The 25,740-nt window shown below is 43.3% G+C and overlaps 1 protein-coding gene across 2 annotated transcripts in view; it reads right to left on the bottom strand.

Moving 5' to 3' along the window:
* Positions 1-25,740, bottom strand: part of SBNO1 (strawberry notch homolog 1) — a 199,999-nt gene that overhangs the window by 147,785 nt on the left and 26,474 nt on the right. Inside the window, exons 4-6 of one of the 2 annotated variants that reach the window (XM_033956400.1) lie at positions 24,499-24,543; positions 23,702-23,802; positions 15,757-15,853 (exon numbers count right to left, since the gene is read on the bottom strand). In XM_033956400.1, coding sequence (XP_033812291.1) covers positions 15,757-15,853; positions 23,702-23,802; positions 24,499-24,543 — 243 coding nt within the window. The remainder of the gene's footprint in view (positions 1-15,756; positions 15,854-23,701; positions 23,803-24,498; positions 24,544-25,740) is intronic. The other variant, XM_033956401.1, reaches the window with a different exon arrangement.

Genomic DNA, 25,740 nt, shown 5'->3' with positions numbered 1-25,740 from the left:
ATTTAACAGAATGTTATAAAGATTGCTGGCAGTTAAAATCAAAGTGGACTTCACTTCGGCTTGGGAACCATATAAGATACCCAATTTAGGCTTGGGAACCTAGGATAAGACACCCTAATCATTGGCTTTGGAACCAGAAAGATACCAACAAAAGGCTTTGGAACCTTGACAAAGAAACCAAATGCGAGGCTTGGGTACCTGGACGAAGTGGCCCACCCGTGGCTGGTATTGCACAGCTATCGGGCATGACCCCTATGGTGATGGGGATGCCAGTTCAAACTCTTGAACTGGTAGTAACAATGTCACCATGGACCAACACAATAGAGTAGTAGTAATACTACGTCAATACAAAACTGTAACTTTAAAAATGACAGAACTATGTTGAAATAGAGGTTGTTGCCGTGGCAACGTCTCCCAACTTTGTCCCCCTTTTTCAGCCATTGTTAACCTGCGTTGAAAAATGAAGTCCACTTTTCTAGGGGGTTTGAAATATGCTCTTTCTAATGAGACTGATTTGAAAGAGTTTCTAAAAGGTATTTTTCTGTAAAAGCAGGCTGAAAATACCCTATTTTTGGCCTTTTTACACAAATTAGCAACTTTACACTTAATTTGTAAACTAATGGAAAGAGCTTGGAGGTTGAAATTGTACTTTTGAAAACAACGTTGTACTGAGACATTATGCGCCAAATTTTGCATTTATTACTCAATTATTGTGGGAGCTAAGTAATGTCAAACTGACTTTTTTTGGAGCACTAATTTTTTCGGCCAAGTTTACTGTAATTCAGGCATTCAATCAGTGCTCGGCAAAAATTGTTATTGGTAGCAATGAACAGAGCTCAAAAAGTTGTGCAGGGTAGCTAAGTTTCAGTTTTTTTGGAAACACAGCTCGGGAGATATTGTGTCTCAAAGTTGTGAGAATGTCATTGTCGTACTGTATTTCATTGTGGTATGGGGTCAAACAAATGGCTATATCTCCACAAATATTGTAGGCGAAACTAAAACTTTACCAAAGTTCGTTTGAGACATGGTGGACTCTGCATATGAAGTTTCATCAAAATCCGTGATGGTCATGCAGGGCACTTTCCAAGAATCTGATCACTTGACATGGAATGACCCTACGGCGCGCTAGCCATTTTAGTGCATGCTAAACGCTAAAGCGTCCATAGACTAATTTTAACTCGCAAACCGAGCTGCCAGCACACCACCCCATCCAACTCCGGGAACCAGCTTCTCTCCCTCCATGGCCCACCCCCAAATCCTTACTTACAGCAGACACTGGCAAACAGCATGCAACAACCCACGACGGCTTTGCCCATGCCGCATCCAGCTCTGCCGGAAACAGAATGTGGAATCAAAAAAGGGGTGCAGCTTGGCCGAGGAGGTGGAGCTTGGCTAGCATGCCTTAGTAAAAGGACCCCATAATGTACTAGCAGCACAAATAGACCACTGCTGATTCCCCCCCCCCCCCCAGTCCAGAAGAGGTGATGTGAGAAGACTTCCAGAAACAGACCTTCACTGGTAAGACTTTGCTGGGAAATTGCTCACAAACTTGGGAAAAGGGAGTCCTAAAGCTAAATAAATAAGCTCAGAGACTTACTGCATTTAATTTAAAGTACTTTGCCCACTTAGCAAGATAGTTTTAAGAGGGGTTTTTTCTTAGCAGAGGAAGTGCCTGTTAGTGTACATAGGCTAGTACTTAAGCAGCTATATTTAAAAGTTGCTGTAGTATCAATATAAAGCACAAATAGGCACAGGCAGTTTCAGTTTAGACCTTTTCTAACTCAGTCATTTCAAAAGAGATCAATACAAACTGAAAGCAAGCTATTTGTGAATATCTAGTTTAAAGCATTTACTAGAGAGAGTAACTTGTACAGAGAATCTTGCAGGAGTTTTTTTTAGGCATCAGGATAAATAGTTATCTGTCATTCAAACCACAGTGACCAATTAAAGACAAAACTTCAAAAGGGCACAGTGACATCTTATTTGCAGTGTGAATCAGCAAGAAACTAGCAGCACATAAATAAAGCCCTGTCGAGTCCCCTCCCCCCTCAGTCCAGAAGAGATACTGTGAGAGGACTTCCAGAGACAGAGCTCTTCATTGGAAAATTGCTTACAAACTTGGGAAAAGAGAATCCTAAAGCCAAATAGATAAGCTCAAACATTTAATTTAAAGTACTTTTCTTACTTAGCAAGAGAGTTTTAAGGATTAGCAAAGGAAGCGTCTGTTAGTGCAGTGTTTTTCAACCTTTTTACACCTATGGACCATCAGAAATAAAAGAATTATTCTGTGGACCGACATCGGTTGAAGAACACTGGGCTAAGTTGTGGGCCAGGCCCTGCCCATCTCTACCCAATCTCCACCCCAGACCCCGCCCCCATAATAGTACTAATTGCACCTTGCGCATCCTGTGCCTCATCTGGAAGCCTTCCCTCTGACGTTGCACCGCCAGAGAGAAGGCTTCCGATGCAGGCCCAGGACGCCCGTAGGAGCCACTGCCCGTGGCTTTGTGCACTGAATCAGTGAGGAAGAGGGAGCTGGCTCGAAGATAACGCCGCATCGATCGCACCGTGGACCGGCGGTTGAAGAACACTGTTTTGGGCCTGATGCACGTGCTGGCCCTGTGGAACGGCAGGAAATTTCTGTGGACCGGCACTGGTCCATGGACCGGTGGTTGAAGAACACTGTGTTTGTGTATATAGGCTAGCATTTCAAGCAGATATATTTAAAAATTGCTATAGTAACAATATAAAGCACAGCTAGCTTCAGTGTAGACTTATTTCCCTCTCCCACCCACCCCGGCCTGAACTCCAATTTAAAGGCCCTTGAACCAATGAACCAATTAGAAGGCTAAAAAAGTAATTAGTGAATCTCCATTAGCTAGTAATTAGCTCTTAATAGTCTAAAAAAAAATACTTGGAGGGTAACCTAACAATTACAACATTATAAAATAATAAAAATTAGGCATTACCATAGCCTAATGTAACTAATAATCTTAGCGGACCTTAGTATACATACTCCAACTCCCTTTGCAACTTAAAGAAATCATCAATATTAATATGCAGGCAGAAGTCCAGTAGCAAGATGAGGGCTATTAAGTATTTTGCACAGTGTCGCGTTTATCTCCTAGTTGGTGAGATCTCATGTGTGCACTCAGGGTGATAAGCTCCTAGCATTCAAGAAACAGTCTGATCTCCTGAGCCTAGAGTAGCGGAGGAACTGAGGAAGACTGAGATGTGCATAGAGGAAACCTTCAGGGACATTATAGAGCAGTCCCACCTCCAGTCTGGCAGCCTCTGTAGTGCCTCAGAGGAGGAGGTCTTCTTAAAGAAGAGCATCACCTCAGTGAAGTAGGAAGCAATCCTGGAGCCAGGACCTGCCCTAAAAGGGAATGAAATGTCCTCTCGCACCGAGGATGTCCCTCTATGGGCTTCTGAGGAGGGAAGGGTTAGGACGGTTGTTATAGTGGGAGATTCAAATCATAGGCATGTAGATAGCTGGGGTGGCTTGTAGATGCGAGAAGGTGGCGGACCTCTCGCGTCACCTAGATTAGAGGTCTGCACGGGAATCCCATAGATCCTGCGGGGATCCACCTAGATCGACGGGACTCCCACAGGGACGCCTCCCAGGCTGACAGGACTCCCACAGGGATGGACCCGGAGTTCCTATCCCGAGGCCTACCTAATTTCCGGTCTGGGTCCAGCGCCGAGCTGAGCTCCCAAGTCCCGACGAATCAGCAGCAACAGTCTGTCACGTAGGCAATGATCTCAGCATGTAGGCACACAGACTCTGTGCCTACGTGCTGAGCTCCATGCCTACGTGACAGAGACTGTTGCTGATTCGTGGGGAGGTGTCATGTGCAGGCTAGAGCGGGCGGACAGAATCATCCTCCTTCCCCCCGGGAACAAACCTGAAATGCACTAACTTCGCCAGTCACGCACAGCATGCAGGGCCCTGTTCTGCTGCACGAGCTGTGATCTGTGGCTCAGAGCTGAGCAGGGATCAGTGGACGCCGAAGATGCAAAAACCCAGCGAAGAGCTGCGACCCAGGATCTTTCTCTCCCATCAGTCAGCATTTCCCCTCTCTCTGCCCCTGTTCTAACCAGCATTTATCCTCTCTCTCCAGCATCTTCCCTCTCCTCCATTTCCATCCAGCATCTGTCTCTCTCTTCTCCTTTCCATCCAGAATCTGCCCCTCCCCCACTTTCCATCCAGCAACAGCCCCTCTCTCTCCTGGGCCCAAAACAGGACAGCCCAGCTATTTGAACTCAGGAAGTCAACCGCTAGGTCCTTTTTTTAGACATTCCTAGAGAAAGGCGAGTATCACCAAGATCAGAGCCAAGCACGGTAAGAACTCGCTGCCAAAGCCTTAACAAGCTGACTCCATAAATCATGCAGACATGCAATGTATTACCCAAAAGCAGACAATATTCTATTTAAAAAAAGTATAAAAATATAACAGCAAACGCAGGTTAACAAATGTATATTGTCTCAATTGTAATACATATTGTAGAGATCATTAGAAAAATCATACAGATAGATGCCAAGGCAAAAATATCTAGCAGTAAATACATCTCTAGTTAAACAAAGACATACATCGATTTTTATAACCTTCTCTCATGGCTACACCCTTTACTCTTATGTCAATCAAGACGTGTCTTAATGTTTTGCAAATAAATGCTACTATCTGCCTTGTCCTATCATATCCTGGCAACCATAGCTGCGCTTATCTATAAATGACCAATCCATACACAATTCCAGTGTCATTTCTGTAGTTCTTTCTTTTCCTTATTTGGTAAATTCAAGTTGTTGGTTTTTTTTGTAAGCTGGTGTCAGGTCCAGCCTAGGTAAAAAGTTCAATACATTCCTAAGGCCTGATGCCTATATCTTTACATCCAAGCTTGTATTGCTTGTGCTCCTCTGTAGCAGGGACCATATATCTTCTTGCTCACATGATTCACGTTCAAATATATGACAGGCTTGTATTCTTCCAGCAAAGCCTTGCTGTCCTGCATTGCCTCAGCCTGCTCTTTAATAAATGAAACTTAAGCAGGTTGAAAATGAAATGCAGGGCAAGCCTGCATATAGAGTCTTGACATCAGTTAATTAATAATAATAATAATAATAATAATATAACAGTTTATATACCGCAGGACCATAAAGTTTTATGCGGTTTACAATAATTAAAAGATGTTACAGATTGAGTGGATTTAACAATGTTCTGCTGGTTAACATTGCTTGAAAGATTCTACAAATTGAGTGGATTTAACAAAGTTAAAAGCTAGTGATTAACAGCTCTAGGGATCAGTTATTGTGGAATGAGATTGTGCAGGTTAGTTGCCTAAGTACTTTAGGAACAGATATGTTTTTAGGTGTTTCCTAAATTCCCCATAAGTAGTAGACATAAGCAATTGTTCTAGATCTTTACCCCATAATGCTGCCTGATATGAGAGGCAGCATTAATAAGAGTTCTACTTCATGTGGGACTGAGGGCCCTTCCTTAACAGATCTCCACTCCTCTGAGCACACCAAGTTTGGAAACACTTCCAAGCCTTTGCGTACGCTGCTACAGTCTACTTTTTCCTACACCTCAGAATGGTGGAAACCACTCCATCCAAGTAACCTTTGCATGCTAGCGCTGCGTGCTCATCATAAGACCAAAGCATTCTGGATCTTCAAGGGCAATTGGACCTTGTGTGAGTAGTCGGGGATGATGGGGAGGTTTGAGATGTTTATCCTTTAGCAGACGGACCAGGTCTGCATACCATGAGTGTCTCAGCCAGTCTGGTGCCAACAGAATCACCTTTCCTTGGTGTACCATGATACTGCACAGAAGTTGGTCTATCAGGTTTTCACTTCCTGGCTCGTGATTTCAACCAAAGAATTGATTCACCCTCTTGTTGGTAGCAGATGCCATCAGGTGAAATGTTGGTTACTCCCACTGATTCACTATGCAGGTGAAGGCTTCCTGGTGCAAAGACCACTCCCCGGGACCCAGGATCTTCCAGCTGAGGAAATCCGCTTGTACATCATCTACTCCTGCCACATGGGTCTCCACTGAGAACGCCAGAAGATGGGCTTCCACCAATCAAAGCAGCATTTGGGCTTCCATGCACAGAGGAGTGCTCTTGGTGCCCACTTGCCGATTGACAAACGCCACCCAGCTGAGCTTCTGCAGCACTTGGATCACTCGGTGAACTGCAAGTCTGATCTCAGATTCAGACCGAGCTATTAGTCAATTGTTCAGGTACGAATGGACTTGTATCCTAGGTGAGTTGCAACCACCACCATCATCTTGGTAAAGGTCCAGGGCTAGCCCAAAGGGCAAAGCCGCGAACTGGAAGCGTTGTTCCAACACAAGGAACCGCAAATACTTACTGTGGTCTGGAAAAATAGGAATGTGCAGATAACCTCGGTCAAATCCAGGGAGGCAAGAAATTACCCTGGTGCCACAAAGCAATCGACCCCATTGTTTCCGTTTGGAAATATGGTACTGTATTTTTCGCTCCATAAGATGCACTCCCCCCCCCCCCCCCAAAAAAAAATGGGTGGAAATGTTGGTGCGTCTTATGCAGCGAAGATACAAATTTTTACCACCAATACCTACTTTTCACCCTTACCCCGGCAGCCTACACCTCGTTACTAAACTCTTTTTCCACCTTCTTTGATGATGTTTTACATTTCCGTCAGCTCCACTCTGTCCATTCTCTGGGTCATGCTGGACCAGCGGCATGTTGGGCCATGATTGGCCAGCTGTGCGAGCAGCATGCTGCGGTGGCGCGCTGCTTCTTCCCGGCACAGAGACGGTACTGGAGGCTGAGCTCCTCACAGCCTTTCTCGGCGCAGAGGCTCCGACTCGGGCTGCCCCTCCCCTTGCTCGCTCCCGCAGGTTCCTCAGAGTGCAACCCGCTTAGCGCGCAACTAGCCGTAACTAACTGGCGCCATTGACCGAGCACTTCCTCCAGCCAGAGCAAAACATAGTAACATAGTAACATAGTAGATGACGGCAGATAAAGACCCGAATGGTCCATCCAGTCTGCCCAACCTGATTCAATTTAAATTTTTTTTTTTCTTCTTAGCTATTTCTGGGCGAGAATCCAAAGCTTTACCCGGTACTGTGCTTGGGTTCCAACTGCCGAAATCTCTGTTAAGACTTACTCCAGCCCATCTACACCCTCCCAGCCATTGAAGCCCTCCCCTGCCCATCCTCCTCCAAACGGCCATACACAGACACAGACCGTACAAGTCTGCCCAGTACTGGCCTAGTTCAATCTTTAATATTTTCTGATTCTAAATGTTCTGTGTTCATCCCACGCTTCTTTGAACTCAGTCACAGTTTTACTCTCCACCACCTCTCTCGGGAGCGCATTCCAGGCATCCACCACCCTCTCCGTAAAGTAGAATTTCCTAACATTGCCCCTGAATCTACCACCCCTCAACCTCAAATTATGTCCTCTGGTTTTACCATTTTTCTTTCTCTGGAAAAGATTTTGTTCTACGTTAATACCCTTTAAGTATTTGAACGTCTGAATCATATCTCCCCTGTCTCTCCTTTCCTCTAGGGTATACATATTCAGGGCTTCCAGTCTCTCCTCATACGTCTTCTGGCGCAAGCCTCCTATCATTTTCGTCACCCTCCTCTGGACCACCTCAAGTCTTCTTACGTCTTTCGCCAGATACGGTCTCCAAAACTGAACACAATACTCCAAGTGGGGCCTCACCAATGACCTGTACAGGGGCATCAACACCTTTTTCCTTCTACTGATTACGCCTCTCTTTATACAGCCCAGAATCCTTCTGGCAGCAGCCACTGCCTTGTCACACTGTTTTTTCGCCTTTAGATCTTTAGACACTATCACCCCAAGGTCCCTCTCCCCGTCCGTGCATATCAGCTTCTCTCCTCCCAGCATATACGGTTCCTTCCTATTATTAATCCCCAAATACATTACTCTGCATTTCTTTGCATTGAATTTTAGTTGCCAGGCATTAGACCATTCCTCTAACTTTTGCAGATCCTTTTTCATATTTTCCACTCCCTCTTCGGTGTCTACTCTGTTACAAATCTTGGTATCATCTGCAAAAAGGCACACTTTTCCTTCTAACCCTTCAGCAATGTCACTTACATACATATTGAACAGGATTGGCCCCAGCACCGAACCCTGAGGGACTCCACTAGTCACCTTTCCTTCCTTCGAGCGACTTCCATTAACCACCACCATCTGGCGTCTGTCCGACAGCCAGTTTCTGACCCAGTTCACCACTTTGGGTCCTAACTTCAGCCCTTCAAGTTTGTTCAACAGCCTCCTATGAGGAACTGTATCAAAGGCTTTGCTGAAATCCAAGTAAATTACATCTAGCATATGTCCTCGATCCAGCTCTCTGGTCACCCAATCAAAAAATTCAATCAGGTTCGTTTGGCACGATTTACCTTTTGTAAAGCCATGTTGCCTCGGATCCTGTAACCCATTAGATTCAAAGAAATACACTATCCTTTCTTTCAGCAACACTTCCATTATTTTTCCAACAACTGAAGTGAGGCTCACCGGCCTGTAGTTTCCTGCTTCATCCCTGTGACCACTTTTATGAATAGGGACCACACCCGCTCTCCTCCAATCCCCAGGAATCACTCCCGTCTCCAGAGATTTGTTGAACAAGTCTTTAATAGGACTTGCCAGAACCTCTCTGAGTTCCCTTAGTATCCTGGGATGGATCCCGTCTGGTCCCATCGCTTTGTCCACCTTCAGTTTTTCAAGTTGCTCATAAACACCCTCCTCCGTGAACGGCGCAGAATCTACTCCATTTTCTCGTGTAACTTTGCTGGACAATCTCGGTCCTTCTCCAGGATTTTCTTCTGTGAACACAGAACAGAAGTATTTGTTTAGCACATTTGCTTTCTCCTCATCACTCTCCACATATTTGTTCCCAGCATCTTTTAGCCTAGCAATTCCATTTTTTATCTTCCTCCTTTCACTAATATATCTGAAAAAATTTTTATCTCCCTTTTTTACATTTTTAGCCATTTGTTCTTCCGCCTGTGCCTTCGCCAAACGTATCTCTCTCTTGGCTTCTTTCAGTTTCACCCTGTAGTCCTTTCTGCTCTCCTCTTCTTGGGTTTTTTTATATTTCATGAACGCCAACTCTTTCGCCTTTATTTTCTCAGCCACTAGGTTGGAGAACCATATCGGCTTCCTTTTTCTCTTGTTTTTATTGATTTTCTTCACATAAAGGTCCGTAGCCATTTTTATCGCTCCTTTCAGCTTAGATCACTGTCTTTCCACTTCTCTTATGTCCTCCCATCCTAACAGCTCTTTCTTCAGGTACTTTCCCATTGCATTAAAGTCCGTACGTTTGAAATCTAGGAGCATTCTTACACTGCTTCCACCAGCTTGCACCAAGTTCCTCCTTCCTTCCTGATCACTCCTCGCGCCAGGCTCCCCTTCCACTTGCTGCTCATGTCACGATTTTCCAGACCAGAAGCAGGATAAATAGAGAAGGTGCATGTACAAAGGGTTAGCTGCATGTGGCCAGAGCTTCCCAGTACCCCAGAGTTCTGGGTTTTGCAAAAATGAAGGTTGAGAGTAGTACTGGACTGCTGTGGTTGCGGTTTGTGCTATTTCTCCTTTTCCTCCTGCATCCTATTGGGGCGCAGGGCTTGAAGATGGGACCCACCATGACAGACAAGTTGGGTTTAAAGTCAATATTAAAAAAAATACTAAAAGAGATGATCACTTTAGGAAAGTTGAATAGGGCTTAACCTTTTCCTATCGTAATAAAAAATTTTACGTTACGCTGGTTCCAATCGTAATTATTTCAGCAAAGTTTTGTATTATTCACCGTTATCATTTACGGCTATTGTAAACATAATATAAATAAGTCATAAGTCTGTAAATTCAAATATTTTGTGTTCCTGTCGTGGGTAGTAGGGTAGTGGGTAGTAGTTCACGGTACCTTCTCCGATACGACGGAGGTGATCAGCGGAGTGCTGCAGGGCTCGGTCTTGGGCCCGATCCTATTTAACATCTTCGTAAGAGACTTGGCTGAGGGGCTTCAAGGTAAAATTACATTATTCGCCGATAATGCCAAACTATGCAACATTGTAGGCAACCGCACAACAGATGAAAGCACAGTGCCCAACAAAAGCTCAATGGCCAACTCCTGCTAGAGTATTGGTCAAAGACTTGGCAACTAAGTTTCAATGCCAAAAAATGCAAGGTCATGTACCTTGGCGGCAAAAATCCATGCAGGACTTACACCCTAAATGGTGAGATCCTAGCAAGGACTGTAGCAGAACGTGACTTGGAGGTGATCATTAGCGAAGACATGAAGACCAATCAAGTGGAGAAAGCTTCATTCAGGACTAGACAAATCATGGGCTGTATCCATAGAAGTTTCGTCAGCCGTAAGCCCAAGGTCATAATGCCATTGTACAGATCCACGGTGAGACCCCATCTGGAATACTGTGTACAATTCTGGAGGCCGCATTATCTAAAAGATGTGCGGAGAGTTGAGTTGGTTCAGCGAATGGCCACCAGGATGGTCTCAGGTCTCAAGGATCTCCCGTATGAGGAACGACTGGGTAAGTTGCAGCTGTACTCACTCAAGGAACGCAGAGAGAGGGGAGGCATGATCAAGACGTTCAAATATGTCACAGGCCGTTTCGATGTGGAAGAGGATCTCTTTTTCCTTAAAGGACCCACGGCAACAAGAGGGCATCCGTTGAGAATCAGGGGAGGGAAATTTCATGGCGACACCAGAAAATATTTCTTCACCGAAAGGGTGGTTGATCGCTGGAATAATCTTCCACAACAGGTAGAGGCCAGCAGCGTGCCAGATTTTAAGAAAAGATGGGATTGGCATGTGGGATCTCTTCATGGAGGAGTTAGGGGGTGGGCCATTTGTGTGGGCAGACTAAATGGGCCGTGGTCCTTTTCTGCCATCATGTTCTATGTTTCTATACTGTATGTCCCATGCCATGGGACATACGATGGCAATGACATTTTTTGGAATGTCCAGTCATCTGGGACACATGATAGGAAAAGGTTAATATACATAAGAACATAAGAATTGCCATCTCTGGATCAGACCCTGGGTCCATCAAGTCCGGTGAGCCGCACACGTGGAGGACCCGCCAGGTGTACCCTGGCATAGTTTTAGTCCCCATATCACTGTATGCTTCTCAAGGGAGATGTGCATCTAATTTACCCTTAAATCCTAGAATGGTGGATTCTGCAATTACTTCCTCTGGGAGAGCATTCCAGGTCTCCACCACTCGCTGTATGAAACAGAACTTCCTGATATTCGTCCTGGACCTGTCCCCCCTCAGCTTCAGTCTATGTCCTCTTATCCGTGTCACATTGGACATTGCAAATAACTGTTTTCCCTGCTCCATTTTGTCGAATCCTTTCAGTATTTTGAAAGTCTCGATCAGATCCCCTCTTCTCAAAGGAGAACAACCACAGTCTCCTAAGTCGTTCCTCGTAGTCCAGGTTCTCCATACCTTTCACTGGCTTCGTTGCTCGTCTCTGCACCCTCTCTAGCAGTTTTATATCCTTCTTTAGGTCTGGAGACCAATGCTGGACGCAGTATTCCAGGTGCGGTCTGACCCTGGCTCTGTAGAGCAGTATTATAACTTTCTCTGATCTACTCGTAATTCCCTTCTTTATCATGCCTAGCATTCTATTTGCTTTCTTCGCCGCCACCGCACCTTAAACTGATGGTTTCAGGGTCCTATCTATCAGTACACCCAGGTCCTTTTCCTGATCGATCTTTCCCAGAGTTACACTTGACATACCATACTTGTGATCTTTATTTTTTCTGCATAAATGCATCACTTTGCATTTTTCCACATTAAAATTCATCTGTCATTTATCTGCCCACTTCTCCAATTGATTTAAGTCGCTCTGGAGTCCCTTTGTGTTACCTTCTTGGACTTTTTAAGCTTAGCAGTATCTACTGTTTCTTCCACGGTATCCTTTTCTGCTGCTGTGTTGTCTTCCTCATTTACTTTGTGGTCGACCCCTCCCATGTCCGAGTAGTTGTCCGTAATTCTTTCTACAGGGCATCGACTGGTGGTCGACTGTCAGCTTTCCCCTGTCCTTTAGTTTAAAGCCTTCTCTATGGCCCTCTTCATGTTGCCTGCCAGTACTCTTACTCCTTCCTTGATGAGGTGCAGTCCGTCTTTTCTGTAGTGCTTGCTTTTTCCCCAGAACGCCGTCCAGTTGTGCACTAAATCAAAGCCTTCCTCTTTGCACCATCGTCTCATCCAGGCACTGCTTCCGTCTAGCAGCACTATAGAAATGATAAGTAGTAGTATTAGGGGTTTAGAGGTAAATTCCCTTTCCTTAATCTTCAGATGTCTAGCTACAAACATCGGTGCACCGCGCACTCTCAAAGGGTTTTAAGGGAGAGTATGGAGGACAAACTTTCTTGCTTGAAAACCTAAATAATCTAGATACAAAGCAGATAGTCAAATGTCCGATGAGCTTTGGTCGATTTTGGTCCTGGAGGATACGCTGTGGCAGGGGAAAGACATTTTAAATCAGGGGTGTCAAAGTCCCTCCTCGAGGGCCGGAATCCAGTCGGGTTTTCTGGATTTCCCCAATGAATATGCATTGAAAGCAGTGCATGCAAATAGATCTCATGCAGATTCATTGGGGAAATCCTGAAAACCCGACTGGATTCTGGCCCTCGAGGACCGACTTTGACACCTGGTGTTTTAAATGAAAGAACTAGGGCAATCTTTCAAGTAAGTTGTACTATGGGTAATACTAGTGAAGTTCAGTGTTTTGTCGACTGCCTAGAAATGTTTTAATAGGCAAGTATAAATACAAATGAATAGTACGGGGGGGGCGCAAGGAAAGAAATTTAAAAAGATACCGAGGGTGTAAAAAACTGTTAGTCAGCTGGGACTAATCAGAGGGAGGACAGGGTGCAGAGCCTGGCAAGGATTGTGGGGTTGGGCATAGAGCCTTGCAGGGATAATTTGTTTCAGAATGTTTTCCTCCTCTAAATCTAGGGTGCATCTTATGGAGCGAAAAATACGGTATCTTGAGAGCCACATCCACTGCTATGAGGTCTAAAATTGGACTCCAGTCTTCAGAGCCTCTCTTGGAATCTGCCAGAACCAGAGTCTCCCTCTGATATGGGTTCCATAGCTTGCAGATCTAGCAATCTTTACAGTCACATCTTGGCCACCTTCTCTGGCTTCCCCACCAGGGAGTCTAGAAAAAGGTACCGGGGGAACGGATGGGGGAAAGAAAGAACTTGAGCTTGCACCCCTTCCGTATAATTTCCAACACCCAGCAATCTGTGTAATCTTCGCCCACACACTCAAAAAGGCATGATCTCCGCCCACACCCCCTCTCCTCCCCGAAAGGACTGCATGCATTGAAATGGCCTCTAGAAGGAAAAAAAAGAGGTCGCACCATAGCCAGGGCAGTACCTCTGAAATTCACACAAGCGTCCCCAGGCAGAACCACCAAGTAAAGCATGGCAAGGTAGGTCCTCCAGCAACCTAGGCATTTTAGAGTCACTCAAAGCCTGAACCAGCTTATCCAGCTCCTCCCCAAACAAAAAGGAGCCCCGAACCAGTTTATCCAGCTCCTCCCCAAACTGAAAGGAGCCCTGAAAGGAAACTTACTGAGCTTAGCTTTAGATGCCGAATCTGCTGACCAATCCCGAAACCACAGGGTTTAGCGGGTAGTAGAGAACGACACGGTGACAAAATTAATCACCATTCCCATCCCCGCGGATAACCGTGGGAAATAATCCCTTGTCAATTTCTAGTGTCTATTTCAACCTCAGTCCTTCTACACCAGCATTCTTCAGAGCAAAGCTTGCGGGTCAGTGGTTGTGGCCATTCATACTCTGATTCTTTCCTCTCTCCTTAAAGAATGACATGACGATGGTTTCCCATGGTTATCCGCGGGGACGGGAACGGTGATGAATTTTGTCACTGTGTCATTCTCTAGCGGGTAGCTACTCCAAGAGCCATGGACTTGGCTGAGGTACGCAAGAGATCATACATGACATCAGAGAGATAAGAAGCTCCCAGCTCAATCTTAGCCACTTCCTGATCCACTAAGGACCAGCCAGCTGACTTGTGGTCAAGAACTCTCAGACCACCAGCAACAAGCCCGGATCACTAGACTGCCACATATCACCACCTGGACTGCTAGGGCAACCACATCAAAACTTTGTTTTGAGCAGAGCCTCCATTTTACAGTTCCAAGAGTCTCTCAGGGCCAAACAGCCTTCAACTGGCACGGTATGCCTGCACACAATAGCCAAGACCACAGTATCAACCATAGGAGACTTAAAAGTATCTTTATCACCATTAGGGATGGGGTAGAGTCTTGCCATGGACCGCGCCAAGCAATAAAGTGTGTCTGGAACTTTCCACTGAGTGTGCACTACATCCCGAATATCCTAATGCATAGGAAAAGAGTGATGCAACGAGGACCCGATATGCGCTTCTACTGGACCTGCAGATTGTTCGTTCTTCCTTTCTCTGCCGCGGCGGCTCTGCCTGCTCTGTACTTCGGAACCAGCTCTGCCCGCTCTGCTCTCCAGGACAAAAGGCAGCAGCCGAAGTGAAATAGGTATTGAGGCCACTAAATTAAAGCTTCCGCCGCTCCTCTCCCTCCTCCCCCACCAATCCTCTACTAGCCCCTTTCTCTCCGGTCCTGACTGGTCCCCCTGGAGTCTCCCCACCTTGTGCCAGTCCTTTGCTATTCTTCCGGGCTACTTCTTCCTTGGATTCTTCCTTCTCACTTCCTTCTTATTTTATTTTTCCTTATTTCTCATTCAATCTGTCTGCCAATACACTGGAGTTCGTTTTAAAAGTATTTGCAGAACTCCAGTTCTGCATTTTATGCAGAATATCCCATCTTGCATTCACATTAAAGAAATAAAAAGACCAGGTTAACTACAACACCAGCTCTCAAGCACTTTCATTTGGGGCCCACTTTCATAAAAGACTCGAGTAGAGAAGCACCTATGAGTCAGATCTTTCCTATTGCTATAGAGGGCACATTTTGTGGTCCTACTAGATTTATAACATGGGTCTGTTCATTTAAATACTACAAGCTTTTTGGTTGGTATAAATCATATTTCTAAGAGCTTATGGCTTGAATCAGGCTTAAATTAGGATCATTCAAATGCAGGAAGTGGCTCTCTATCCTTTATGGCCTGTATTTTTTTTCCCCCCGTTTAAGTAGGTGCGTCTTATGGTCAGGTGCATCTTATAGAGCGAAAAATACAGTGTGTGTGTACACACATACATACTTTATTTCGTGCGTCTTGTAATCTTTTTCACAGCTAACCACAGGCACTCAAACTGTAGTTGTAGCTGGTATTGGTGGCATGGTATTGAGGCTTCTCTAGATTCAGAAAAAACCTGGGGAGGTGGGGGAAATGAGGGGAGGGACTCAACACTTCCGAGTACAACATCCTCGAGGTCGGTAGAACCTCAGAGAGGGTCCCACAAGCTCAAGCAGGACAAAGGGACAAGACAAAGTCACTAACCAGATCCAACAGGCCTTAACAAACCTCAACAGACTACACAAACAGACCACTCCACCTGCTAGAGACTGAGAAAAGACTGGATTGTAAGAGGAACTGAACAGCCCACTTGTACCAATGTTAGTGTCTCAGTCTCCACTTGCTGGCAGAGGAACATAAACCCATCAGTTTCTGTGCTGGTCTGGAGGGACGATAAAGAACACCTGTTATATTTTCATCTCATAAGCCATCCTTACATTTTATTGGCATGTATTCAGCATATGTCTCTGCGTGGCCCATTTCTTCATCTTCTTCCTCCTCTGGTTCATCTTCCTCTTTGAGTGCCGAGACTTTCTGCAACACAAAATGTGCATTAAAAGATTGTTGTTTTATCCATACACCATTAAAAATAAGGACCTCAAAGCAGTAATACCTTCAACTTGCAGCAAAATGCCATGCTACAAAATGTCGTAACAGGGTTGTGGGCAGGTGAGATAAAAGGGATAATTCTAAGTGATTAAATAACCCCCAAACGAGTATGCAATACGGCAGTATTTCATTCCCCTCTAGCTAAATCACCAAGTAAGTGAAGAGGAAAGCAAGAAATGCCTTACTGAAAGCTCTATTTCTATCTTTATACATCTATAATTCAAAAACATAAAAAGAACTATGTTAAATTCCTATCTATCCAAAAGCCTTCTCACTGCAAGATTAACTACAACTACCTCTACTTCAGATAACAGCGATAGCATGGCTCTTTCAAGACTAGCTGTCTCAAATTTTTCCCTCATGTGAATGCAAATTTCGGAGCTTCCCCGAGTGCATCATTTACTCCCAATATATGCCAACACTTTATAATCAGAGATCGTACTAGATGTGAATGTGAGGAATATGATAATACACATACTATAGGATCAGCTTGTTCTATTTTACCATTATGAATATTATTGATTTCTTACATTTTTTTTTAACAGGCTGCTGCAGGTATCTTCTCTGAAGAAATTTTTAGTGAAAAATACATGCATGATTTTTAAATTTAGTCATGTCAGAACAATCTATGGACTTCTAAAATTGCCAGTTGGGATATTGTCCTGCAAAATTTTGGATGGTATCTAGAATAATGCAATAACATATTGTGATCCATACTGTCTGTATAAAGCAGTAGAAAGGCCCTGTTCAACTGACAATTAAATTGAGATATCCAAAATATTAGTGTGTGTATAGTACTATTTTGATTCAAATGTAATATTTGGTTTCAGGTCAAAAGTGCGCCGGGACAAAGGCGTACGCAGACAACTGAGCGCAATGTGGAGGTGCGCGCCGAAGAAAATGACTGTTTTAAAGGGCTCTGACGTGGGTTGTGGGGGGGAATCCCCCCACTTTACTTTATATGGATCGCGCCGCATTGTGGGGGGCGTTGTAACCCCCCACATTTTACTGAAAACTTCACTTTTTCCCTAAAAAACAGGGAAACAGTTAAGTTTCCAGTATAATGAGGGCGGTTACAACCCCCCAAACCCCCCACAACACCGCCGTGATCTGTATTAAGTAAAGTGGGGGGGTTCCCCAACAAACCCCCCGTCGGAGCCCCTAAAAACACTTTTTCTTCGGCGTGCGCTTCAGTCTTGCGCTCAGTTGTCGGCGGGCGCCTTTGTCTTCGGCGGTTTTGTCTATGAACCATATTTGGGTCCACCATATTCACATACTAAAGAAGATTGTAACTCAATTTCTGACCCCTGCCAAATCATAATGACATCATTGTATCTTTTCCAAGAAATGTATATAATAGTCAATATGTATCACATTCTATTTTTCCTCAAATTGAGTCATGTATAAATGCCACTGAGGGGACTACTGTAGCTGCGAAAGCAAAGGTATTTTCTGTGGGTTGGATGCATGGGGATGTGTGTGTATGCCTCTGAGGTCTAGAGAGTACAGCCATTCGTTTCTTTCTAGAAGTGGACACAGAGTCCCTCGAGATAACATACAAAACTTCTCTTTGACTAAATATTTGTTGAGAGCTCAGAAGGACAAAGACCTCCCATCTTCTTTGGAATTAGAAAATACCTTGAGCAGAACCCTGGTTTTTCTAGGTAAGGTGACCTGATTATGGCATCAAGTTGAAGTAAAGGAATCTCTTGGAGGGTTGCTTGGAGGAATATTGATGAAACACAGAATGCAACCCTTCTGTATTACTATTCAGACCCAAGTGCCCATTGTGATGAGAGTCCAATGTTGATAGTATAAGACGGCCTCTGTTAGGTTGGGGAGGAGGCTGAGTAGGTGGAATGGTGGCTATGCTCTCTTAATAGCATGTCAAAAAGACTGGGTTGATTTTTGTGGAGCAGAAGATTGAGCTTTGAGCCTACAAGTTTTCTGTGGTGGAGGTTTGGAAGAGGACAAAGTTGCCAGATAGTGCCTCCTGTAAGAGGTAAAAGATTGCTTCTGGGCAAACTTAGAAGTTTGAGTCTTCTTAGACGAGGCTAAAGTGTCCCAGCTCTGCTCATGTAGAGTAAGTATGTGTCATATCAAGTAAGTCTGTGTCATATCCTCAACTTTGAAAAACTCCTCTCCTGGATGAGGAATATTTGCCAGACGATCTTGAAGATCAATGTCAAGATCAGAGACATGAAGCCAGGCTATTCATCTCATGGATATAGACATAGCTGATGCTCTAGATGTTACATTAAATGCAGTTCTACTCATGAACTGTCTGGTTTGAAGAAGAGAGAGTAGTTTCCTGAAACTCCGGGAGGTGATCAGATGGAATATACTGCTCAAACTGAGCAACTCTCTTCATGAGCTGTTTCAAATAGAAATGACAGATAAAGAAGTTAGAGCACCTTGCTATCTAACATAGAATTCTGGAAAAGGCGGCACCCAAACTTATCTAATGTGCAACCTTCTCAACCTGGAGGCACACTAGCATACACTCGTATGCTGGAAGACTTTAAGAGTTGACGTGACCAACAAAGACTAGTGTTGCAGCTGCGGCTTCTCAAAGCCTGGACATGACTGTACAAGGAGTCAATTTTCCTAGGTGCTATGGGAAGAGTAAGGAGTCTATCAAATCTTACATATAGCTCCTTGAGTAAATTCTTGAGGAGTTCTTTGGGATCATCAAAATCCAATGCTTCAAGGAGCTCTGGGTTCAGAGTCTGATTCCAGTTAAACCTGTAAAGCCTTTGCCATCTGCCATTTGAATTTTGTGAAAGACAAACCTTCCCTCACCGAACTTATAAACTCTGCCCTAACATCGGGCCTTTTCTCCTCTGACATGGGACATATTTCATTGACCCCTCTACTGAAAAAGGCCGACCTTGACCCCTCCATACCATCAAATTACCGTCCAATAGCAAATATCCCTCTCCTAACCAAGTTATTAGAATCCATCATATCCACTCAACTCTCATCCTACCTAGAAAGATTCTCTATTCTCCTACCCCACCAATTCGGCTTCAGACCCAATTTCAGCACCGAATCCCTTTTGGCCTCACTAATCTCTAAGGTGCAACAACTCCATTCTCGCAACAAATTCGCTATTCTCCTACAATTCGACCTCTCTGGAGCTTTCGACGTCGTCCATCACGATATCCTAATCTTCCAACTCTCCGAAATAGGCATAAGCTCCACAGTCCTAGATTGGTTCTCGAAATTCCTACGCTTCCGCTCCTACACCATTAACTTAAACGGTACCTCATCCCCCCCCCCTGGAAGCCGAAATGTGGAGTCCCGCAAGGCTCACCCCTCTCTCCTATCCTTTTCAACATCTACATGTCCTTTCTGAAACTCCTTCATCCCACTACCTTCCGGCCCCACTCTTCAGCTTGAGTTTTCAAGCAAAGTCCTAGGCATTGTCATAGACTCCTCTCTCTCCTTCAATGATCACCTCAACTCCTTGGTAAAAAAATGCTTATTTAGCCTTCATATGTTGAGGAAAGTGAGATCCTGCTTTCATCATTCTCATTTTGCCGTCCTCGTTCAATCCACCATCCTCTCTAGACTGGACTACTGCAACTCCATCTATATAAGCCTAACTAAGAAAAACCTCCATAGACTTCAGCTAATTCAGAACGCCGCGGCTAAGCTTATTTTCGCAAAAGGTAAGTTCGATCACATCTCCCCACTCCTCTCCAAGCTTCACTGGCTCCCAGTATACTCCAGAGTCCTCTTTAAATCTGCCTGCTTAGCCTTCAAGATCCTACATGGCGTCCTTCCTCCCGTTATCCCACTCTTTTGGAATTCCTCAAACCCACACTCCATCAGACCCTCCCAAAAACTGAAACTATCATTCCCCTCTATAAAAGGTATATCCCGCACAGGAAAACTTGGAACATCCCTCCCCTTTAGAACCACAGAACTCTGGAACAACCTCTCATCCCCGCTCAGAAATTCAAGCTCCTTCCAATCCTTCCGCAAACACTTGAAAACTTGGCTCTTTTCAAAAATCTAATCGCCTCCCATTCTCTAGTATCCTGTCCCTCTCTATCTTCTTAGTCCCTCTCCTATATCCTTTCATTGTAGTTCCTTTCCTCTTAACTCTGTAAACCGTGCCGAGCTCTACGCTTGCAGAGATGGCGCGGTATACAAACCTAAGGTTTAGTTTAGTTTCAGGAGGCGATCTGCACCTGGGCAGAGGAAAAGACAGATCTGATGGATTCCATAGGATTCTGGCGCAGATAATTCAGACTTAAAATCGGTATTATGGTGAATAGAGATATCCAAATTCACCTGCCCAACTCCAGGTGACTCCTTGTATGAAGGAGAAGGAGATCTCTACTTCTTAGGCTAGGGAGTATGTCAGTGCAGAGAAAAACTCCTACAAGCAAGCTGGTTCTGATCAGAAGAAGATGATGATGGAGAGGTTCAACGCTGAGAGTGTGTGGATCTTGATTTGCACTGAAGAGAATGTGATCTGGTACTATGAGATAGATGCTCTTTTAAATGTGGATTTACCCAGAGAAGAGAGAGGATCAGTCCATGAGATCTCGATGCTCTCCGAGAGGTGGATTTGCCACGAGAATGAGGTTCAGAACCTTGGGGCCTTGATGCATCATGCTCAAACTGAGCTGGTACCGAGGGAGACTGTGCAAGCACACTATGACAAAAATTGGAGTTGAAAACTTGATGAAAAAACTAAAGGTAACTCCAGGAACTATGAAAAGAAAAATAAAACACAGACAAGCTGAAGGCAAGAGGAAATAACGTTGACAGGAAGGCAACGTGTATGGACACAACGTCTTCATTCTGCAGAAAATGAATAACTGAGAAACCGTGAGCTGACATCTGGTGGGAAGGCACTCAACACGTGCAGGCAGTCTCGAAGCTTCATGAAAGCTTAGACCAGTGTATTGCAAACTATGTGCCTCCTGAGATTTCTGGTGTGCTGCGACATACTGGCGAGGAGTCATCCACACCAGCTGCCTGTCTACAGGACATGCCTCTCACGGCACATCCTGTAGGAAGTCAGCCGGCATGGACGACTCTCCTCCCTGCACCTCCCGGATCTCTGTTAACGGCGGGGTGGTGGCAAGACAGGCCTCCGCGCATGCGTGTGACATCGTCACATCGACTTCTGGGTGCTTCCAGCCAGGGCATTGCATTTAGTGTGCCACCAGCCAGAAAAGTTTGCGAGGCACTGCTGTAATATATAGTTTGCTGTTGTGGGCTATAATACATTGGACAAACGCAAAGAAATTAAGACCCTAATATACTGAGCACTTGAGTACTAAGAAATAGGAAAGTTGAGGCCCCTCTTAACTAGTCATTGGATACAAGGACACCGATTAGAGCAGGGGTGTCAAAGTTCCTCCTCGAGGCCCGCAAATCCAGTCGGGTTTTCAGGATTTCCCCCATGAATATGCATAAGATCTATTAGCATACCATGAAAGCAGTGCATGCAAACAGATCTCATGCATATTCATGGGGGAAATCCTGAAAACCTGACTGCAACTCTCGAAGAACTGACACTCCTGGATTAGAGGATTTGTATTTTGTGGCTCTGTTAAAAATACATTAGTGAAGGGGGTGTAATCTTTCACTATCCCTTCTTTTAAAAAAACAATCCCCCCCTCACCCCCAATGTTTATGCCATGTTACACAGGGAACATCTGGACATTAAGAGGGACAATTTGTCTCCTACAGCCCATAGCTACTTGATGAATATGTAATTGTGTGTGTTGGGGGAGGAGGGAGGGACTGTATTGGCTATTGTATTGGTTCTTGATTGCGGCCACCTTGAAGAACAAATACGTTTGGCTCGATTTGTTCTGTGTTTCTTTGATGTATAAGTATTGAAAATTCAATAAAAATTATTGGGAAAAAACCCCAAAAAACAATTTTTAAATGGGATACGGTCTCCCTGAATGGTCTGAATCACAAAAGAGTGCAGTTATGACAATTATGTTATGACAACTTCAAACATGTTTCTTTAGCATACAGAGGAGTCTGTTATAGCATGTTAGTAGCCTGGATTGCTTTGCGTTTTTCATCAGTTAACTTAAAGAAGAAATAGAGACTTGAATGGTGAGTCACCATAACTAAAATTAAAGAGTAGAGTAGGTTATTTGCAAATTAATGGGTTGGTTTTTGACCAGAGGGCCGCCGCGTGAACGGACTGCTGGGCACAATGGACCACTGGTCTGACCCAGCAGCGGCAATTCTTATGTTCTTTTGAGCAGAATGGCTTCAAGGCTGCGTAAGAGCGAATCTAAGATCATTTCATTCCTCCTAAAGAAGCAAAGTAAAACTTGACCCGAGTCGAGGAATGTTTGTTATACAATTGGAAAAGATTTTAAGGATTTTGATTCTGAAGGATTTATGGACAAAAGTCACGTTGACAAGACTATATGCAGTTTTCTTCTTTTTTTGGTCTATTTTTTCACTTGTCACGTTTTTCTGGGGGGTTCTGGCAATTCATTTGAAGCGTTATAATGGACCTTGATTCTGGATCTGGATTAAGTCTCAAACAACTTTCAGTTTGCAGATAAGTAATTTTGATCTTTATCTGTTATTGTACTTATATTGTATATACCTTCAGTGGAGGAGCAAAGTGTAGCAGTAATGGCTCCCTTTTACCATTGCTCTTGTTCAAAATGGCCAGCGAGTAGGCGCACCGAGCACACTTTATCTTTAAAATTATTATTTGTCTTGTAGTGATTGATCTTTTTGATGCTTCTTCAGAAAAATACCAATTTCTTTGCCATTTATAGTAATCCTGAAAACGTATTTTCTATAATTTATGCAACAGATACCTATCACCACCTAATGTTCTCTGCTTATATTTCTTGAGTATTGTTGTATTGAGGTGCAGTTCTCAATAAAATCATTGAAGCAAAGCACACCATGTGGTGATCACTTGATGCCAAATAGTCATCCACTATATCATCAGAAACACTGACAGTGATATTTGCACACACGGTTTTCATGACCTTTTGCTTGTTTTTTAATTTATTTTGATCATTCTTATGTGATGTCATATTCATTGAAGTCCCAAATACAGAGTCCCCTGATACAGGCTGTTTGGCTCACCAAAACACAGTACTGTGTCGGGTCTACTTTACTGTATTATCCAAGATAAGAGCGCCATCTGACTAAATAAAAAAAATTTTAAAAAAACATAGCAAACTATTTAAAAAATAGACTGACCAAGTTCTGTGGGGATTTGGTTAGTATATTTTCTGATGTCTCAAGAGCCACGCAGTTTAGGAGAAAATAATTTCTGAAATTGAGAACTAGAGTATTGGCACTTGAGGCATCTTTTTATTTAAAATTTCCTTGTAAATGTCTGGTTAAGTTACAAGATATTGAATTTGTTTTTTGGGATCCCATTTAACTGCAACAATTTTTATTAGCTCGTGAACAGAAGTGAGATTTCTTTTCTTTCTTTCATTCTTTGATGAGAAAATAGGTTGGAATGTCCGTGTCCTAATTTAGTAGGTAATGATTTGGGTTCATTGGAATTCAACCCATTTCTTTGTTTTCCTTTAAAACTAAGTTAATAAATAAGCAAATATGTCTCCCCATTAGTGGGCTTGTAAAGGATTGTTTTGTATGTTTGTTGTGTTAAAAATTTTGTATGAAAACCTTTTTTCCTTGATATCTTTCGATATTGTAAATGTATTAAACTTTATAAATAAAAAACAAAAACAAAACATAGGTCGCAGGCATGAGCTGAATCATTTAATTTATTCTACCACTTACCATAGTGGGTGAAAAACTTCTCACTTTAATATCGTCATTGATCCATATTCTCGTTACATCTTTGTTGGACAAGTCTTTTTTAGCACCATTACTTAAATCAGCTACAAGACACAACATTCAAATCATTAATGTGTTCCTCCACAACAATTTAAAGTTTTAACAATTTATCATTAAAATACTGCTTCTAAAAGTTAAAAATGACCACCTCCAAATTTTACAGTGTATTTCTATCTTTAGTAAGACACAAGTGACTTATTAAAGTGCCTTTCCCATGGTGAAATGCATATACAAAAAGTGCTGAATGCCTGATTTCAGTTACAAAGGCTCTTTCACATAAGCAGAATGCTTGTATTGGCAGAAATGGAACTACAGATATGAACAGCACATCTTGCTACTGATAAGCAAGAAGTTACAGAGATCTGAATCTAGTGTTAGGTTTACACAAGTTACACAAATACTAAAATTATTCCATGATTTTTCAGTCTCATATTTCTGACTGCTATAGAACATAACATAATATTGTGCTTATTGGTAGCAAATACTTTCACTTATCTTTAGGGCAAAAACTGATGCTCTGAGCAATAGATTTGACATCTCTGCTATTCTGATTATCTGAAAAGTTGTTTTAAATACACAAGTCCATTAAGCTCCATAAAGGACCGTTCAGAAGATCTACACCTCTTGCATTAAAATGGTCAGTCAGTGACAGTTAACTCTAGCTATTAGTAGACCACATAATCACCAACCCAATATTGCCTGTGAAAGTTACCAGTGCTCGTTAATAACTATGAGCTTACCTGGCTTGGTGGCATTTATCATGTTAGAAGACAATACAATAATTTCTGTAAGAAAATCAAATATTTACAGCTCATCTGCTAATATGTCAGTTGAACTGCTAAAAACAACATGCACACAAATATTTACTTGATCTCTCTGAAACAACAAATCTTGAGGGGGAAAAAACAAGTTCACTACAAGAACTGTTTAAGTCAAACTGTGGTACAGATGAGGCTTATAGTAAGGCCCCGATACATACAAATAGGAATTTTTACAGTACAACTATGTCTTGATTAACTGAGCAAGTGCTATATGGTGCAAAAAAAAATTCAAACACCAGAGGTTCTAGAATATACAATATTACTATTACAAATGGAAGAATAGGTTCTAACCTTGGTAATCTTCTGTTAGAAGACATAGAATTCTGTACTGAATTTGTCATCCTTTAGGCAAAAACTTTGCAGAAGGATGCCACTCATCTTTCAACTCCTCCCTTTCAGAGGAGAATAGTTTTCTCTTTAGTTAGTACCAAAGCAATTGAACTCCAATGAAACAGAAAAGGAGGGGTACAGGGAACTTCCCTGGAAACAGCATATATTTCTGTTCTGCTCTGTAACTCATGAAAAAAGAATAATTAACATGAACTTGTAACTTGGGAGTATCCAGGAACTAACCTGCTATGTGCAAGCAGCACTAACACATAAGAACCTCAAAATTCAACAAATAGTGTTGCTCATACTCCTGATATTTTATTACCTTTTTTTTTTTAAATGTTCATTCTCATGATAGGAGTTCTGTGATGCACCATTGCAATGTCTGAGGCAGTAAACAGGCAAACTGTAAATCTGCAAAGTGTGGACCATACAGAATCCTATGCCTAACAGAAAGAATATTACCAAGGCATGAACCTATTCTATTGCAAAGACAAAGGATTCTGTACTGAAGCGGACATACCAAAGCAGTGCCCGACATCTAGGGAGAGACAGATGAGCCTGTCTGCAGCACTGAGGATTCAAAATATGGCATCCTCTCGAGCCGCCGAATCCACTCTATAGAATCTGGTAAAGGTATGGAGAGTAGACCAAGTAGCTGCTCTACAGATTTCACCAGGTGAACAGCCAGGAGGCAACACTTCTAGTCAAATGTGCTGTGATAAGAGCTAGGTGGCCAATATAGGAAGGTGCACCAATATAGGATGAAATAACCATGTAAATCCATCTGGCAAATCAAAGCTTTAAAGCTGATCTGTCTCACCTTGATTG

The sequence above is a fragment of the Geotrypetes seraphini genome, chromosome 8, assembly GCF_902459505.1.
Source record: "Geotrypetes seraphini chromosome 8, aGeoSer1.1, whole genome shotgun sequence".
NCBI lineage: Eukaryota > Metazoa > Chordata > Amphibia > Gymnophiona > Dermophiidae > Geotrypetes > Geotrypetes seraphini.
Note: the sequence above shows the minus strand (reverse complement) of the source record. Positions and strands in the feature narration are given on the sequence as shown.